General features: G+C 41.9%; 3 protein-coding genes across 3 annotated transcripts in view; 2 read left to right on the top strand and 1 right to left on the bottom strand.

Annotated features, from left to right (window-relative positions):
* LOC311057417 (uncharacterized protein) overlaps positions 1–18,981 on the top strand; it is a gene marked incomplete at its 3' end in the record, with an annotated part of 440,186 nt that overhangs the window by 127,965 nt on the left and 293,240 nt on the right. The gene's annotated exons all lie outside the window — the stretch shown is intronic.
* LOC311057874 (uncharacterized protein) overlaps positions 1–18,981 on the top strand; it is a 258,441-nt gene that overhangs the window by 113,372 nt on the left and 126,088 nt on the right. The window lies entirely within an intron of this gene.
* Positions 1–18,981, bottom strand: part of LOC311056752 (uncharacterized protein) — a gene marked incomplete at its 3' end in the record, with an annotated part of 36,420 nt that overhangs the window by 15,300 nt on the left and 2,139 nt on the right. Inside the window, exons 3-4 of the mRNA XM_084073558.1 lie at positions 6,211–6,309; positions 5,328–5,426 (exon numbers count right to left, since the gene is read on the bottom strand). Coding sequence (XP_083929684.1) covers positions 5,328–5,426; positions 6,211–6,309 — 198 coding nt within the window. The remainder of the gene's footprint in view (positions 1–5,327; positions 5,427–6,210; positions 6,310–18,981) is intronic.

Here is an 18,981-nt window from a genome sequence, read left to right as displayed (position 1 = left end):
GATGAAGACTGAACTCCTGGCCATCATGGACAATCCCTCCCACCCCCTACATGACACTGTGGCAGGGCAGAAAAGCTCCTTCAGCAACAGACTGTTACACCCAAGTTGCAAGAAGGAGCGCTATAGGAGATATTTTCTGCCTGCAGCAATAAGACTGCATGTACAACTCCACAGCTGTGGCTTTATCAGGCTGTTTAGGATGTGGGATGCAAGCCATCAAACTCTTTAGTGTTTGGTCTGCCATTGTATTAATATTGTAGGTTGACTATGCTTAGATGCCTGTTTTAGATGTTTTTATTAATATAATACGTTTTTATTGATGTCTCTATGAGAGTTGCTGTAACACCTTAATTTCCCCACAGGGATGAATAAAGTACCTACCTACCTAAATCACAACATAAAAACTGTAAAATTCTACCATATGAAATGTGTGGTTTAAATGGTCATTCCTAGTATAACTGAATAAAACCCAAAATAATTTCTAATACATTATGAATGCAGGGTCTGACTAATATCACATTCCCCCCCCCCCCCCTAGAAGCAGGGGCATAGGCAGGGGTGGGCATAGGTAGGCCTGGGCCCACCCATTTGTTTTTTTGCCCACCAAAAAAAAATTAAAGAAAAGAAAAATGATATATATATACATTTTTTTAAAATATCATATTCAGCCATTTTGATAACAGTGTGTGATATATATATATATATATATATATATATATATATATATATATATATATATATATATATATATATATATATAATCTGTCACAAACCCGCAAAAAAAGTATTAAAAAAACGTGCGTGCCCACCCGCTCCTGCCTAGGTCCAGCCTATGCTAGCGTTCTAGAAGTACTTCTCCAATCTACCTTCCCCATCCAAATTCCTACTTGCCCTGCCTAGACGGTACCGTTGGCGTTGCAAGTGGTAAATTGTAAATTTCTCTCAGTAAACAAAAACATCTACTGATGCACAAACTTGGACACATCATCAATGTTGTTTCCTGGAGTCACTTCGATTGATTGATTGATTGATTGATTGATTGCATACTTTATTTTGAAATGTAAGAAATGTACAGTTTAAATACAAGGTCAACTACATAGGATTGAAAAGCCCATGAAAGCCTAATGGCTTGTTTCAAATGGGGACCCCATGTACTCAATTCATAGTGAAACACTGGGTGTTTCGGGTCTTGCAACCATAGACATATAAGGTAGACGCCTCCTCCGGCTCTGAGGCGTCTGTATCTCGGGCACCATTTTGGAAAAGGCAAGCTTCCGGACTCTTGACCAATCACCGCGCATCTTTTCCGGGGTTTGGCAGAATATAGTTGTATAAAAATATAACGGGATATTTTTACACAACTAGATTCTGACAAGTCCCGGAAAAGACGCGATGTGATTGGCCAGTAGTCGGGAAGCTTGCCTTCTCCAAAATGGTGCCGCGATACAGGTCGCTCCAATGAACTGCAGAGGCCAATGAGGTATCTAGGTTTCTATATCTATGCTTGCAACAGACAACCTCCTCCAGGCGACCCGACCGAGGCTGATCAGACCCCGGCCCAAGTGGCATGCTACTGCCCCCACTGTCTCTTGAGGGGAGTTAGAGACAGTGCTAATTATGGGGTTAGGGTTTAGCGTGGCAGGTGAGACGTTAGTGTTGACACTGGCACTGTGGGTTGACTCCGGGCCTCGCTCCTCCTTCGTCTGACCAAAAGTGGGCATTCACAATATACTTTTCAAATCTATTGCCTGTTGATCGTGTGTAAAACACTACAAAACATGAGTTCCGTAAATATAAATAAATAAATAAATGATATCTAATCGTAGATCACTATTGGGTTCTAGGTTCCGGGTTCTAGGTGGCGCGATATTGGGAGGTGTTCATCTCTTACTTTCAATGGTGTGACATCACATTGTCTTTCTATTATAGTATACATCAATAACACCAAAATATTTTTTATAACTCAAGGAAGGTAATAAATAAAATACATTTTACATTTATCACATTTAACAAACAATTTGTTGTGAGGTTTTGAAATAAGAAAACAAGAGCTGGGATATGTCTCCAAAAGACGAGTCCTAATGGAAACGTCCGTTGACAGGAGCAGTATAAATATCCAAGATATTTTTGATCGTCTATCCAACTCCCTGACAACATACAGCTGTTTAATTTGATCCTACCAGTGAAGTGATTTCAGAGCACTTAACTGACTCTTCTATCACACTGTAAACATTGTGACAAGATTTGATGAGGACACGCTGGTGGACACGCTGGTGTTTCTTCAAGTCCTGTGACCGACTGAAACTCTTATCACTATGTTTACGGTGGGCAGGTTTTTCTCCAGTGTGGATACACTGTTGTGTCTTCAGGTCACCTGACTGTCTGAAACTCTTATCACTATGTTTACGTTGCGCAGGTTTTTCTTTGTGACAAACATTGTGACAAGATTTGATGTGGACACGCTGGTGTTTCTTCAGGTCATCTGACCGAGCAAAATTCTTGTCACAATATTTACAGTGGAAAGGTTTTTCTCCAGTGTGGACACGCTGGTGTCTCTTGAAGGAACTTGACTCAGTGAACCTCTTGTCACAATGTTTACCCTGGAAAGGTCTTTCTCCAGTGTGGATACGCTGGTGTTTCTTCAGGTCAGATGACTGAATGAAACTCTTGTCACAATGTTTACAGTGGAAAGGTTTTTCTCCAGTGTGGATACGCTGGTGTTTCTTCAGATGACTTGACTGAAAGAAACTCTTGTCACAATGTTTACAATGGAAAGGTTTTTCTCCAGCGTGGACACACTGGTGTGTCTTCAGTTGCCGTGATTCACGGAAAGTCTTGTCACAATGTTTACATTGGAAAGGTTTTTCTCCAGTGTGGATACGAAGGTGTGTCTTCAGGTCAGATGACTTAATGAAACTCTTGTCACAAAGTTCACAGTGGAAAGGTTTTTCTCCAGCGTGGACACACTGGTGTGTCTTCAGTTGCCGTGATTCACGGAAAGTCTTGTCACAATGTTTACATTGGAAAGGTTTTTCTCCAGTGTGGATACGAAGGTGTGTCTTCAGGTCATGTGACTGACTGAAACTCTTGTCACAATCTTTACAGTGGAAAGGTTTTTCTCCAGTGTGGATACGCTGGTGTGTTTTAAGGTTATCTGACCGACTGAAACTCTTGTCACAATGTTTACAGTGGAAAGGTTTTTCTCCAGTGTGGATACGCTGGTGTTTCTTCAGATAACTTGACTGAAAGAAACTCTTGTCACAATGTTTACAATGGAAAGGTTTTTCTCCAGCGTGGACACACTGGTGTGTCTTCAGTTGCCGTGATTCACGGAAAGTCTTGTCACAATGTTTACATTGGAAAGGTTTTTCTCCAGTGTGGATACGAAGGTGTGTCTTCAGGTCAGATGACTTAATGAAACTCTTGTCGCAAAGTTCACAGTGGAAAGGTTTTTCTCCAGTGTGGGCAAGCTGCTGGTGTCTCTTCAGGTCACGTGACTGACTGAAACTCTTGTCACAATCTTTACAGTGGAAAGGTTTTTCTCCAGTGTGGATACGCTGGTGTGTTTTAAGGTTATCTGACCGACTGAAACTCTTGTCACAATCTTTACAGTGGAAAGGTTTTTCTCTATCTGGTTGATGTCTGTCGTTCAGGAAGTCTATGTAAGCCTTTAGTTCTTCTGGTTGAGTTAAAGCCTTTGTAAATTGTTGATGACTATAAGATCTTGGTTGATCAGCATCTCCTTGTTTCTGTCTGGTTGTAGAGCTGGTGATTTGAGTCTGCGAAGACTGGGACCTCACTTCTGAGAGAGAGAGAGAGAGAGAGAGAGAGGGAGAGGGAGAGAAGGGGAGAGGCAGGTTAGAAATGGTGAGTACAAATACATATAGTTTCCATCATAAAACAAGTCAATTGTTTAGGAAAACTACGGCTTCCTTGTTAATATTTCTGATGTACTCTTTTTTTTCATATTTTATTCCCCAAATTAGTCGTCATACCAACTCCCAGTTTTCCCCACACATGCAATTCCTGTCCCTGTGTTTAACACTGACTGACCTCCACTGGTATCCTCCCAATCATCACTGTCTTCAGTGACTTCAGTGTCAGAATCAAGCTCAATTTCAACTTCAGAACAGTGTGAAGAGATGTCTTCATTAACTTCACTTTTCACTGCTAGTAATGTCAACATTGACCCATCAGGTTCCTCTGGTCTTTGAAGTATCTCCTCCTGTTCCTCTTTAATGTGAGGAGGCTCTGGTTCCTCCTGGAGCAGACTGGGGCTCCTCTCCTGTTCAGGAGAATCCTCCTCTTTACACACAACCATGTGCAGGATGTCTAGGAGCAGAAAAATAACATGATAGTGAATACTAGATTCCTAAAATGTACATATATTTTTGTATCAACCATGTTCCCTGTACAAGTTGAGCTATCAGCTACTTTGATTGACCAAACATTCACTAACTACAGGTTACTACAGGTGTTTCTGAAAACGGACATTCCGAAAAATCATGTTTTAGGTTTTAGCTAAATAAATAATTTGAAATGTAATATTAATTTAAATATTACATTTCAGCAAATTTGAATAATTGAATTATGAAACAATATTAAACCATAAAACTTCACACATCCGCTCTGATTTGGGTAAATTAGGCTGTAGGTCAAGCCGTATAGAACAGGGCTCACCTGTACATACAGTATGTACTGTATGTATTTCCCCTCAAAGGTAGACCAATCACAGCTCATGCCTTTACCTGCATGATATCATGAAACAGAAACTTCTCCACCCATGAAGTTGGGTCATAGTTTAAAATATAGAAATGGTTCTGTGAGTCTTTGAATCTGTTTGTCTGTGTATTCGGGGCGAACTTGACAAACCGCTGTACAGATCAGCGCCAAATGTCTGCACAATGCCAGAAGGCCAAATAAGTATTTTTCACATCTTATAGAATGACTTAAACCCTCTATACTTGAGCTAACCCTCTATTGTTCCACCCAGAAAAGAGATGCTAGAGTTCAAGTGGTTGAACCTTAAATCAAGAAGTTGAGAAAAAGCCTGTCAAAGCTCTAAAGTTATATGCTGCCTTTGTTTTCTCTTTACTTTTACATGGATTCACACATCAGAGGATGTGCTTTTGGATGTTAAAGATATTTTCTTTTTTTGTGGTATCGTAATGATGGCTATACATATTGGGACATTATCATTGTCAAGATGTTTTGTGCTATGATTATCGTATGGTGACCATGAGACATTGTGGCAGCCCTACAACAGAACAGAAATAAAAGAAGAAGAAACAAGAAAACGAAAGAAAGAGAGAGCACATGAAACTTACTGAGGTGTGGATGGTCTTCAGGTTCTTCCTGTTTAATAGAAATGTCCCTGGAGTCTGGAGAGTTCATCTTCACCTGCAGTCTGGACTCCAGACACTGGTCTGAAATGAAGGAATTGAATAAGGATTTTAATAACTAGAGACCTAGTGGAGAATAACAATAATATTTGCAAACGCCTAAGCCCAACTATCTAACATATGAACCTTGAATGCAAAGATAATTACATTGATTTGTTAGGGTAAAAATCTTGCCAATTACATCCCCAAGCTAAAACTTATGTTCATAAGTACGGATGAGCGATCCTTAAAACCCCAAACTCATGTTAGAGTTGTGCCAGTCTAAATGAGATTTGCCCAAGGTAAGATGTGTTCCTCAGTGCACAATATTTTCAACAAGAGTTTGTATGTTTACTGTGATACCGTGATGAATACTGGTTGTCCTAAACATGCTAAGTGTACCTACATGAAGTAGTGATGCTTTGCACATGTTTTCAATTAGTCATTTTGTCAAACCAAACGGTGTACTGTTTACAACCAACTACTTTTGGTCACGTTGTTAATTCTGTTGTAGACGTGCTGAGGCTCGGGTTTTACACCAAAAGAAGTGACTGACCAGAGACTTTTTGTGTACTCTCACCAGAATAAACTGTCAATAAGAGAGAGAAGTGGTCAGGAACTTCATGAATCCACAACACAACGCAGATCAAACATTACATGTGCACCACAAGACAATATGACCAATTTGTTACTACTATTACCTTTAAATCACATTTCATTTTGTCTGGTTCCACACTGTTGAAGCAAAATAATTTCCCTGCGAATAGTGCAGCTAGCAACTGTATATAACAATTAAAGACAAATGAAGCTGGAAAAGAGAGAGACTTACTGAAGTCTGGCCGGTCTTCAGGTTCCTCCTTTTTCACTGAAACGGATCTGGCTGGGTCTGGAGAGTTCATCTGCACCTGCAGTCTGGACTCCACAGAGTCTGGAATGAAACAATTAAAATCCCAGAGGAGATTAGGATTAATTAAGAACAGAACGTCCTCTTATAATCAACTTCAACAAATAACAGACATGAGAGAAGGAGTAATTTATTGTGTTAATCACTTGTCAACTGGGCAAGTTACTTTTTTTCACAGAGCACTTTGATTATGAATAATAACCTTTTTCACATCAAGTTGCCCAGCATGAATATTATGTGGATATATTATGAATATAATGTAAATCTCTCTGAAAGAAAATGTTCCCTCTTAATCCTACATTTTCATGTTTTCTTTTTTCAGGTAAACACTCCAGTTACACAATTTTCTTATTGCGCACACACAAACACACACACACACACACACACACACACACACACACACACACACACACACACACACATTTTAACAACGCACTATTCAGCCATCCTCTTTGTTCAGATTCAACAGAGTAGCACTACCCTCTAGTATTTAGCATAGGCTAATGAATCAAAGATGTTTGAAAGACTACTTGACAAGTGCTTATTATATGTTAAAATTGGTTAGTACCCGCCGATTAAAAAACCCAGCTAATTGGCATGGTTAGACTAGAGTGTTCGCCCTGAGATTGGGAAGTCGGGGTTTAATACCACGGCCGGGTCATACCAAAGACTATAAATATGACGCAATGTCTCCCCGCTTGACACTCAGCATCAAGAGTTGGATTGGGGTAAGTCTGTGTACATCATGGCTGGAGGATATACTTGTACATCAAGCCACCTCACGCCACAGAAACAAGAGATGAGCTCCTGCCCTATGGGCCACATGGCTCGGGAATAATTGGTTTTCAAGGCTTACTTACCTACCTACCCACCGATGTTATCTCATATTATGTTTTTGTTTGACAGGAAGTAATTAAGATTGGAAAAATTCTCAACAATTATATATATTTATTTTTTGGCATCTATTGTCAAATATATCCCCATTACGACCAAGGATATTCTCTGAAAGTGTGAAAAACATGCTTAGTTAACAAATACTATTGTTGAGCAGGGTCAACTCTGAACTTAGTCCTTTCTCTTTTCCCTCTACACCAATATGTCACAGGTTTAACGGTTGAACTCCTGTTCATACACAAACTCATAATACATGTGACTTAATAACATAGTAAAAAACATGTACTGTATTTGCTTTCATTCGACTAACAATTGATCACTGGCAAATGTGACATCGATGTTAATCAAATTCATTTGATTAAATGTTTCTTTTTCACAGGTTCAATGACATTTTGTGGCAAAAAGAGAAAAATGAGTTTGAGTGAAGACGCGTTGAGTTTGTAGATCAGCAATTTTTCAAATGCTCCCCCAGTACAGGGATTTTAGGGTTGAAGTGGTTACACCTCAAATCAAGAAGCTTCTAAAAAGCTTGTCAAAGATCTGTTATCTCACACAGAGCAGACTAACAGACCCATTTCTAGACGTCTCCCCCCCTACAAAGGCACGCCATAAAATCAGTTTTCACCTACTACCAAACTTGTACCAGGCATGTCAGGCTTTCATGTACTTCTGTTTCATGACGTCATGCACTTAGCGGCTTGAGCTGTGTGACAGACAAACCCTGTTCTAGATGCTTTGGTCTACGACCACTCTGTAGTAAAATGTACAATTGGGTGCAGTTTTTCTTTTGTATTGCATTTGTGAAAAAGAGGACGTGCTTTTGGATATTGTAATGAGAATAAAACATGTTAAAAAGGAATAATGAGTGATATTTAATGATGGCTATGAATATCCGGATATTATCATTGTCATTATATTTTTCGCCAAGATTCTCGTATAGTGACAATACGTACTGAGGTGTGGATGGTCTTCAGGTTCCTCCTGTTTAATACAAATGTCCCTGGCTGAGTCTGGAGAGTTCATTTTCACCTGCAGTCTGGACTCCACACACTGGTCTGAAATGAAGCAATTGAATAAGGATTTAATAACTTCTGACGGAACTACATGTACTATAGTAACAATCTTGTTAATAAAGTAATCAATCAAACAATACAACTCTTCATTATTTAGCTGTAAATTCACTTTCTTCGTTCTAAAATAATAAAATAAAATGTCTTTGTTCAAGGAAGTTTAAATACCTGAAAATAAAACACTACATACCTATCCTGTACAACTTTACTACAGGTTGTAAATAAAACACTACATACCTATCCTGTACAACTTCACTACAGGTTGTAAATAAAACACTACATACCTATCCTGTACAACTTTACTACAGGTTGTTAATAAAACACTACACACCTATCCTGTACAACTTTACTACAGGTTGCAGCATTGCATCAAACAGTCCATGTCTATGGTCCATCTGTCGCTGTTCCTCTGACCATGTTAATGATCTTTTGGAGGCCATCTCTCTTGATAGCATAGATCTCTCCCTGTGGTTCTCTGCGGAAATCACCAATAGAATAAAACATTTACTTATCATTTATCAACCTCACATTTAATCAAATTAAACTATTGCAGAGTGCTGAGATATGGTGTAAAAAGTTTCAACCACTATAATAGAGACATAAAATGCCTCAGATACATTGCAATCTCAGTTTTAAATGTGGTTTAAAAAATACGTTTTTTATTTCCTTTCTTTTCTTACACTACAAGACTTTAAAAAGGCTTTTAAAAGATTAAAGTCTGACACACTCTCACAGTACAAGACTTGAAGGTGAGAGACAAAAGTATTTCTGAGTTTCGCAAAAGCCGCGCTGAGAGTGATCAGTTCAACACTGAATACCTCATAAACCGTACTGATGAGCTAAAGAGAACGATACCGATTAATAATAATACATAATCCACCTTTATTTGACCTCTGTGATAGGAGTGATCAAAGTAGGGCTGCTCAATTACTACAATTATATTTTAACTATGGCTTGAAGCTCGAAAAAGGGAAGAAAGAGTGAAACATACTGAGGTCTGGCTGGTCTTCAGGTTCCTCTGGTTTCATTGAAACGGGTCTGGCTGGGTCTGGAGAGTTCATCTGCACCTGCAGCCTGGACTCCACAGAGTCTGCAATGAAACAATTCAAATCCCAGAGGAGTTTAGTATTAATTAAGAAGAGACACTCTTCTCATTCTCAGCAATAACAATAACAGACAACAAGGAAGGAGTAACTTATTGTGTTCATAACTTGTCAACTGGTTAAGTAACTTTTTAATGAAACACTTCAATTATAATTCATAACCTTTATCACTTCAAGTTGCCCAGGATCAGAGTATTTTATTTGTTTGCAGTCTTGCATATTATGTAGAATAATTAATTTTCACAAATTGTTCTTTTCTTTTTTCTTTATTTTTAATAATCCTCAATTATTTAATAATTATTTGTGAAAATGGAAATAAAAAATATATTCACTAATGTTCAAGTTCTCTTTTTTCAGGAACATAACAGTTATACTTAAATTCCCCTCTTCTTTCAGGTTTATACTCCAATTTACATAACATTCTTACTAAACAAACACACACACACACACACACACACACACACACACACACACACACACACACACACACACACACACACACACACACACACACACACACACACACACACACACACACACACACATTATTCTAAAGCCAGCAAAAATGCCAGCAAAACAAATACTTTGAGCTAAAACATAAAGTTTCAGGCCTGGCTCAGTGCTTGTGTACGTTGTGTGTGTGTACAATTTATTGAACTTCTTGTCACAATGCTTACAGTGGTATGGTTTTTCTCCAATGTGGATACGCTGGTGCGTCTTTAGGTCAGATGACTGAATGAAACTCTTGTCACAATGTTTACATTGGAAACTTTTTTCTCCAGTGTGGATACGCTGGTGTTTCTTCAGATGACTTGACTGAAAGAAACTCTTGTCACAATGTTTACAGTGGAAAGGTTTTTCTCCAGTGTGGATACGCTCGTGTGTCTTCAGATGACTTGACTGAAAGAAACTCTTGTCACAATGTCTACAGTGGAAAGGTTTTTCTCCAGTGTGGATACGCTGGTGTTTCTTCAGATTACCTGAATCAGTGAAACACTTGTCACAATGTTTACAGTAGAAAGGTTTTTCTCCAGTGTGGATACGCTGGTGTTTATTTCGGACATCTAACCAACTGAAACGTTTGTCACAATGTTTACAATGGAAAGGTTTTTCTCCAGTGTGGACACGCTGGTGTGTCTTCAGGTCACATGACCGACTGAAACTCTTGTCACAATGTTTACAATGGAAAGGTTTTTCTCCAGTGTGGACATACTGGTGTTTCTTCAGGATACATGACCATCTGAAACTCTTGTTACACAGTTCACAGTGGAAACGTTTTTCTCCAGTGTGGATACGCTGGTGTGCATTCAGGTTAGATGAACGGCTGAAACTCTTGTTACACAGTTTACAGAGGAAAGGTTTTTCTCCAGTGTGGACACCTCCACTTGTCTCCCCCCAATCATCACTGTCTTCAGTGACTTCAGTGTCAGATTCAACTTCAACTTCAACTTCAGAACAGTGTGAAGAGATGTGTTCATCATGAACTTCACTTTTCACTGCTAGTAATGTCAACATTGATCCATCAGGCTCCTCTGGTCTTTGAAGTATCTCCTCCTGTTCCTCTTTAATGTGTGGAGGCTCTGGTTCCTGCTGGAGCAGACTGGGGCTCCTCTTCTGTTCAGGAGAATTCTCCTCTTTACACACAACCATGTGCAGGATGGCTAGGAGCAGAAAAAGAACATGATAGTGAACACCTAAAATGTATATCTATTGTTCTATCTTCCATGTAAATAGCTATTACCTACTAAGAAGACAAAACAGTTACTACATAAGTACAGGTTGTTACAGGTGGTTCTGGAAACTCTAAAGCAGGCTCGAAAGTGTTTAGCAAGATTATAGCAACATACATATTTTAAAAAGTAACCTGAATCAATATATCTAGTTATATTACCCAACACATGAATTACGGTGATAGAACAAATATTTAATTTGAATCATTAAAACGTGTTTTTTGAGTTATCCTTTTAGCCTAAATGTGTTACTGGACCTCCATGCTTTTTACCTTGTTTGACTGATAAAGTATTAAATCAATCAATCAATCAATATGTGATCTCTGATTTGGGAGTAAGTGAGGCTGTAAGCCAAGCTATATACAACTGGATTTGTCTGCATATACAGTATGTATGTGTGTCACCTCCAAAGTAGACCAATCATAGCTCATGCCACTAAGTGCATGACGTTATGAAACAGAAGCACCTCCAAACACAAAAGCTTGACATGTCTGGTGAAAGTTAATGGGTCGTAGTTTAAAATGTATGTACACTTATTTTCATGACCAGGCCCTGTACAGTATGTCTATAAATGAGTCTGTGAATCTCTCTGTGTGTCTGGGACTAATTTCACAAACCACTGTACCGATCAGCGCCACATTTCTTGTGCATGCTGCCAATAGGTCAAGCAAGTATTTTTCCACATCTAATAGTATGAGCTGCAAGTCATGGTCATTATATTATTTTTTTTTTTACATATTATTAAAGTGCAGACTGTAAGCTTTCAAATGACGTGCCATTCACTGAAATCTGGAAATAGTTGAAGAAGATGTACTTATTTGAATGTTGTTAACCACTTAAAGGACTACTTCACCCATTTTCAAGGCAGTGCTGAATCAAGTGTATGTTACTGCATTGTCTATTTCTCACCTCAAATGTTTTTGGAAACATTTAATGTACTGTTTATGACATAATCAATAACGCACCATTTGGCCATATTCTCTGTTCAGATTGAGTGACACTGTCCTCTAGTATCTAGCATAGGCTGATGAATCATAGCTGTTTGAAAGACTACTTGACTTAACTCATTCAGTGCCCAGCTTATTTATGGCAGTATTCTGTCTCAGATAGATGCGTGTCCCTTATACATCCCTTGACAGATAGCGAACAACATCAATGGAATCAAAGAGTCCGACACAGGAGTTAATCTCCAGACTTTACTGTATCTTCTTCTCATTATCCAAATCTTTTTTGTAAAACTGAAATAAACAATATAACAGTGTCTTGGTCACAACACATACACATAAAGCAAATGTATCATCATAACATACTGTACAATTTTCTCCTTGCACATTATTACAATAAGCATGTTAGTTTAACATTATGGCAAAAAGCTACATTCATCTTAGTTTAGTATTTTTAACCACAGCATCATGAAATGTGTTTTAACTAAATGCCACATGAATTACAATACAAGAATGTAGAACTAAACATGAAAACTCACAAGCAAAGGCTCTCCAAGGCTCAAAAGCAGGGAAAAGAATGAGGAGCTCTGTCCAAGTTAAGAAACTCCCTTTCAACAAACAAATTAGGATTCAGGGGTGCTGAAATCAATGAGCTGACCTGACACGCCTTAACACTCATTACAGGTCATAGCACAGCTGAAAAGGCTTAATTCCAATCACTGGGCTTTTTTGTGGCAAGCACCTGTAGGAGGTGCCAAAGAGTGAGTTTTTGAAGGCCACATAATGTGTGCCATGACACTCCCCGCCTGGGATTAATCAGATACCACTATACAGTACAACAAACTTAAATCACAATAAACTTTCACACAGAGTAAAGAATACAGAATATCAGTCCTTGGTTGACATCAGAAGAACTGTCTCTGAAACAGGTCTGAAGAATGTCTTGATTGTTCCATTCCTTGCAACTCTGAGCTCGAACTTTCTGACTCGTCCATCACTGCCAGCCAGCGCGTTGGTCACAAGGGCCATGGGCCATTCGTTGCGCTTGGCCTGGGCGTCTTTAAGAAGGACTACATCGCCCTCCTTCAGGTTCTGTCGTTCCTCTTGCCATTTGCTTCGGCTCTGAAGCGTTACCAGGTATTCACGCCTCCATCTGCTCCAGAAGGTGTCCGCAAGATGCTGCACCTGCCGCCATTGCTGCCTGTGTAGGTCGGATTCCTTGAAGTCGCCTTCGAGGGGGACCTAGGGTGCAGACCTTTTGAGTGAGGAGCATAGCTGGTGTCAGCAAGAAAGGTGATTCTGGGTCAGTTGAGATGGGAGTAAGAGGCCTTGAATTGACTATTCCTGTGACCTCTGCCATCAGGGTAGACAACACGTCATGTGTTAAGCGAGAGGCGCTGGTTTGCTGCAGCATAGAATCCAGTATGCGTCTGGAGCCGCCTATCATCCGCTCCCAGACTCCTCCCATGTGGGATGCATGAGGCGGATTGAAGACCCAGGAACAGCCCTCTTCAGTAAGGTACTGCTTCACTCTGGGTTCATGAGGATCGGTTGTCAGGATTTCCAGATCTTTACAGGCCCCTATGAAGTTGGTCCCGCAATCCGAGCGTATCTGCTTTGCAGGTCCTCGCAGAGCAAAGAACCTTCTCAGGGCGTTTATGAAGGTGGATGAATCCATGCTGTCAATCAGCTGAATATGTATGGCACGAGTACTCATACAGGTGAAGAGAATAGCCCATCTTTTGCTTTGAGCCTGTCCTCCTCTTGTACGTCTCGCAACCACCGTCCATGGGCCAAATGCGTCGAGCCCAACATATGTAAACGGTGGTTCAGTGCTCAAACGGTCGATGGGCAAGTCCGCCATCTTCTGCTCAGTTGCCTTCCCACGAAGCTTGTTGCATATCACGCACTTGTGAAGGATGCTGTTGACACACTTCCTACCGCCGACAATCCAGTACCCTGCAGTGCGAACAGAAGCTTCGGTGAACACACGACCTTGATGCTTGACTCGGTCGTGGTAGTGGTTCACAAGCAGTTTTGCGGCATGGCTGCGGCCTGGAATAATCACAGGGAACTTCTCTTCGAAATCCAGAGCAGCATGCTTAAGCCGGCCTCCTATCCTGAGAAGGCCTCCTTTGTCCAAGTAAGGATCCATTTTTTTCAGCGTACTGTTCCTTGGAATGCATTTTCCATTAGCAATGCAGACAAGCTCTTCTTTGTAAGCTTCTCTCTGCACAGTCTTGATTATGACAACTTCTGCTTGCAACAGTTCCTCTACTGTGCGAGGCGTTGTGCAGTGGTGCCACGATCTGCAGGTTCCATCCTGACCATCTGTCACCTTACAGGACTGGACGATGTGTATGAGTGAGGCTGTAGCTTTCACTAGTGACCTCCATGAAGAGAATCGCTCAAAGCGATGGGATCCTAGAAAGGAGCTCTCGGTAGATAGAGTAGTGGCGAGAGCGCGAACTTCCACATCTATGTCTGGGTCGATGAGGTCAAACCTCTCCTTTTCCAGCGATGGTTCTTCCCCAGCCTGAGCCAGAAAAGCAGGTCCTGTATGCCAAGTGGTAGTGCTTAACAGAGCAGCTGGTACAGAGCGAGTGGCGAGGTCTGCAGGGTTGCGACTCGAAGAGATGTAATGCCACTGTGCTGGGCTTGAGACCTTTCTGATAAGCTGCACTCTGTTGCAGACATACACATAGAAACGTCTTGTCTGGTTATGGATATATCCCAAGACGACTCTGCTATCAGTGTAGAACTCCACAGCTTCTGGGGTGAAGTCCAATTCACTTGTGACGATCTGTTCTATCTCTGCGGCTAGAACAGCAGCCCCCAGTTCCAGTCTGGGAATGTTATGAGCAGCTTGTGGGGCTAGCTTCGCCTTACCTATTTTCAGGCGTGTCAGTGCCTGGTCTCTATTGTTGGGGAGCCGTTGGCGTGGCGTTCTGAAGGGGAGTGGTGCCACCCAACTGTTGCTGTCATCCATGAACATCTCTCTACTCATGATGTCCAAAAAGAGTCGATCTTCAATAGACAGTCCAACTTTGTCATCGTTCTCTGACCTTTCAAAGATGGCATGTCCTATGGCACAGCTGTCGTAGATGGAGGTGTCGCATGCTAGGGGAATGTCAGGTGGAGGCTTGACACTGAACTTCTCCTTGACACAGAACCGGTTGGGACATGGAGGAAGAAGGGAAGGACGTCCGTTGTCAAGTACATGGGTGCGGTAAGCACTTACAGCTGCAGGCTTGTGCACGGATCCTAGGCAGACATCTCCGACCACGACCCAACCCAGGTCGAGTCTCTGTGAGTAGGGGGTGTTGCTCGGTCCATTCCGTTGCTCCCGCACTTTGTGGACCTGGAGTATGTCGCGACCCACGAGAAGAATAATTTGGGCTTTAGGATCCAGTGGGGGAATGCAATGAGCAATGGGCCTTAGGTGAGTATGCCACTGCGCTGCCTCTGGAGTTGGTATTTCGGCCCTGTCATCTGACATATTGTTGCACTCGATCAGAGTTGGCAGTTTCACCTTTGTCACGCCATCTAAGGACTCCACAATGAAACCTGTGGCCCTCCTCCCTGAGGTCTCTGTCACACCTGCACAGGTACGAAGGGTGTAAGCTGAGTTTTCTCCCTTGATGTTCAGCAGGTCGAAGAACTCGGTTCTGGCAAGCGATCGGTTGCTTTGGTCATCCAGGATTACATACAGCTTGACTGCTTTATTTGGGTGACTCTCTGGATAAACCTTAGCCAGGCAGATCTTGGAGCATGATCTTGTATTCCTACCATCTCCACAGACCTCAGTACACTTCGTAGTGACAGCTGATTGAAGTGTTTCATCTTCTCTCTCCCCGCCATGCTCGGTTGGGGTTGCAGGGGGTGGTCCAGGATGTAAGACTGTAACATGGGCGTCGCTGTCACATTCTTTGCATTTGATAGCCGCCTTACAGTTTCTGGCCAGATGAGTGGTTGTAGCACAGCATCTGAAGCATATGCCGTTTTCCCTTAGGAACGTCTTACGCTCCTCAAGAGGCTTGCTCCTAAACCCCCTGCAGCGCTTGAGAGGATGGGGCTTCTTATGAAGTGGGCATTGCTTGTCGACATCCAAACCACTTGAATTGCTTCTGTCATCTGACTGCGTCTGATTCACAGTATCTGACGAGACCTCGGTCTTGTGGGCATAGACTGAGCTTTTCACTTGCCGCTTGGCTGGCTGCTCCGGTTTTGGCACACTTTGGTTTCCTGATGAAAGAGCAAAGCTTGGATCATTGCGTGACCGGGCCTCTCTGCAGATGAAGTCACAGAAGTAAGAGAATGGCGGAAAGGCAACACGATTAACAACTTTGTATTGGGAACCTTTAGCCATCCACCTATCTTGAAGGCTGTAAGGTAACTTGTCTACTATAGGTGCAACACCACGGGGGGTGTCAAGATAGTTAAGCCCAGGCAGGTAACCTTCCAATTTAACAGACTCCATCTCCTGTAGGAGATCTCCAAGCTCCCGAAGTTTTGAGGGATCCTTGATATTGATCTTTGGAAAGCTGTCGAGCCTGTCGAATAGAGACTTTTCAACAATCTCTGGGGCGCCATAGCAGTCTTCCAGTCGCTCCCAAGCCTTTCTTAGGCCTGTAACAGGATCGCCTAAATGCACGGCTCGAATCCGCCTCACATGATGTGCAGACTGTTCTCCCAACCACTTTGACATCACATCTAGCAGCTCACTAGCTGACAGGTGCAAATCCTCCGTTGCATTCAAGAAAGATGACTTCCACGACCAATAACTCTCCGGTCGATCGTCGAACTTGGAGAGTCCCGAGTTGACAAGCTCACGTCGTGCTAAGTATCTAGCAATGTCACTCATATCAGAGTCTTTGAGCGGTGACTGTGGTGTAGACTGAATAGTTGTGGGAGAGAATGGCAGTGCTTGGATGTTGCGATGACTCACTGGTGTTGTCCTCTGACGTTGCTGTGTGGCGTCATCGCCATCAAGCTTCCCGTAATGTGCAGTTCGAGCTGCAGAGCGATGCTGCCTTGGTGGCGTTCCAGCTCTGAGATCATGAACAATGGGCTCTAGTGGTGGTTGATATGGCTCCACGCCTGCAGGAGTTATCGCCTCTAGCTGGGACTGCTGTTGAACATAGTTGGTAACGCGTTCAGAGACACCTTGTACTTCTGAATGCTTCTCTTCATGTTCACTTTCTGCTGCTTCCTCCAGCACTTCTGTCTCTGCAATGGCTGCAGCTACATCACATTCTTGCTTAAGAACAGCAAGACTCGCTTCCACACGAGCCTTTTCAATCATGAGTTCTGATTGCTTTTTGATAAATTCAGTCCTGGCTCGGGTGCCCTCCAGCTTGGCACGAGCCTTGGCGGCGGTTCTGCTAGCTGTTGAACTCCTTGCTGAACTCCTAGCTGAACTGAAGGCTATGGACCTTGTCTTCATTGTTTGCTCCGTTGGGCCTTCACCTGGAAGCTCTTTCTCTGACATCATGTATTGCTTATGCCGTCTGGGCGTATGAAGCGTGATGATGAGCGAGAAATACTTGAGATGAAGTGCTTTCTTTCCTGTACTGTAGTGCCTGTTGTGAGGTTGCTTTTTTACTATTCTGTCTCAGATAGATGCGTGTCCCTTATACATCCCTTGACAGATAGCGAACAACATCAATGGAATCAAAGAGTCCGACACAGGAGTTACTTTCCAGACTTTACTGTATCTTCTTCTCATTATCCAAATATTTTTTGGAAAACTGAAATAAACAATATAACAGTGTCTTGGTCACAACACATACACATAAAGCAAATGTATCATCATAACATACTGTACAATATTCTCCTTGCACATTATTACAATAAGCATGTTAGTTTAACATTATGGCAAAAAGCTACATTCATCTTAGTTTAGTATTTTTAACCACAGCATCATGAAATGTGTTTTAACTAAATGCCCAGCCTGATCGCCAGAGAATTAGTATACATTGCACGGATTTGTGCACGTCATTCCGTGCATAGTCGCCTAGAAACCCCCAAATTCCGTGCATATGTACGGGGAGTCCCACGGTGGGCGTAACCAGTCGCAACCCGGAAAAACCAGGAAGTAGAGCAGTCCCCACAACAAAATTTACGATTCTGTGCCTATCGGTACGTAACTCAAACGCCGCTGAGTAGGCTCAAGGGAATGTCGCTATGTTCAGGACGGCAACTCGCGCGCTTTAGCGCGCTCGGTGGTCCTTCACAAAGCGACAATTCCCTTGAGACTGCGCGGCTCCGAAATGGTTTAGTCACAATGGGGGCGATGCGAGGCGGCTATGCACGGAATTTGTGGTTTTCCAGTAGTCTATGCACGGATTTTGAGAAACGCTGAAAAACGTTCAATGAGAACGTTTCCTCTGGCGATCGGGTTGAAATGCCACATGAATTACAATACAAGAATGTAGAACTAAACATGAAAACTCACAAGCAAAGGCTCTCCAAGGCTCAAAAGCAGGGAAAAGAATGAGGAGCTCTGTCCAAGTTAAGAAACTCCCTTTCAACAAACAAATTAGGATTCAGGGGTGCTGAAATCAATGAGCTGACCTGACACGCCTTAACACTCATTACAGGTCATAGCACAGCTGAAAAGGCTTAATCCCAATCACTGGGCTTTTTTGTGGCAAGCACCTGTAGGAGGTGCCAAAGAGTGAGTTTTTGAAGGCCACATAATGTGTGCCATGACAGGCAGAATTGGCTCTGAGTGCCACAGCCAAAATTCATTGTTAAAAAAAAAGCGCTTAGGAGCCGAGATACAGCCTTTTTAAGTAAGAACTTAAACAAAGAGTGAATGGAGCAGAATATTTTCAAATCATGATATCTTGAGTTCTGAACATCTTTAGAAAAAAAAAATGTTTTTTTTTTCCCATTTTTTTTCATGACGTCTTAGACGTCACGTGGAGCTCAGGCCACGTGACGTCTTAGA

The sequence above is a fragment of the Gymnoscopelus microlampas genome (assembly GCF_963454915.1).
Source record: "Gymnoscopelus microlampas genome assembly, chromosome: 12".
NCBI lineage: Eukaryota > Metazoa > Chordata > Actinopteri > Myctophiformes > Myctophidae > Gymnoscopelus > Gymnoscopelus microlampas.
The sequence above is the reverse complement of the archived record's forward strand: the minus strand, read 5'-3'. Positions and strand labels throughout refer to the sequence as shown.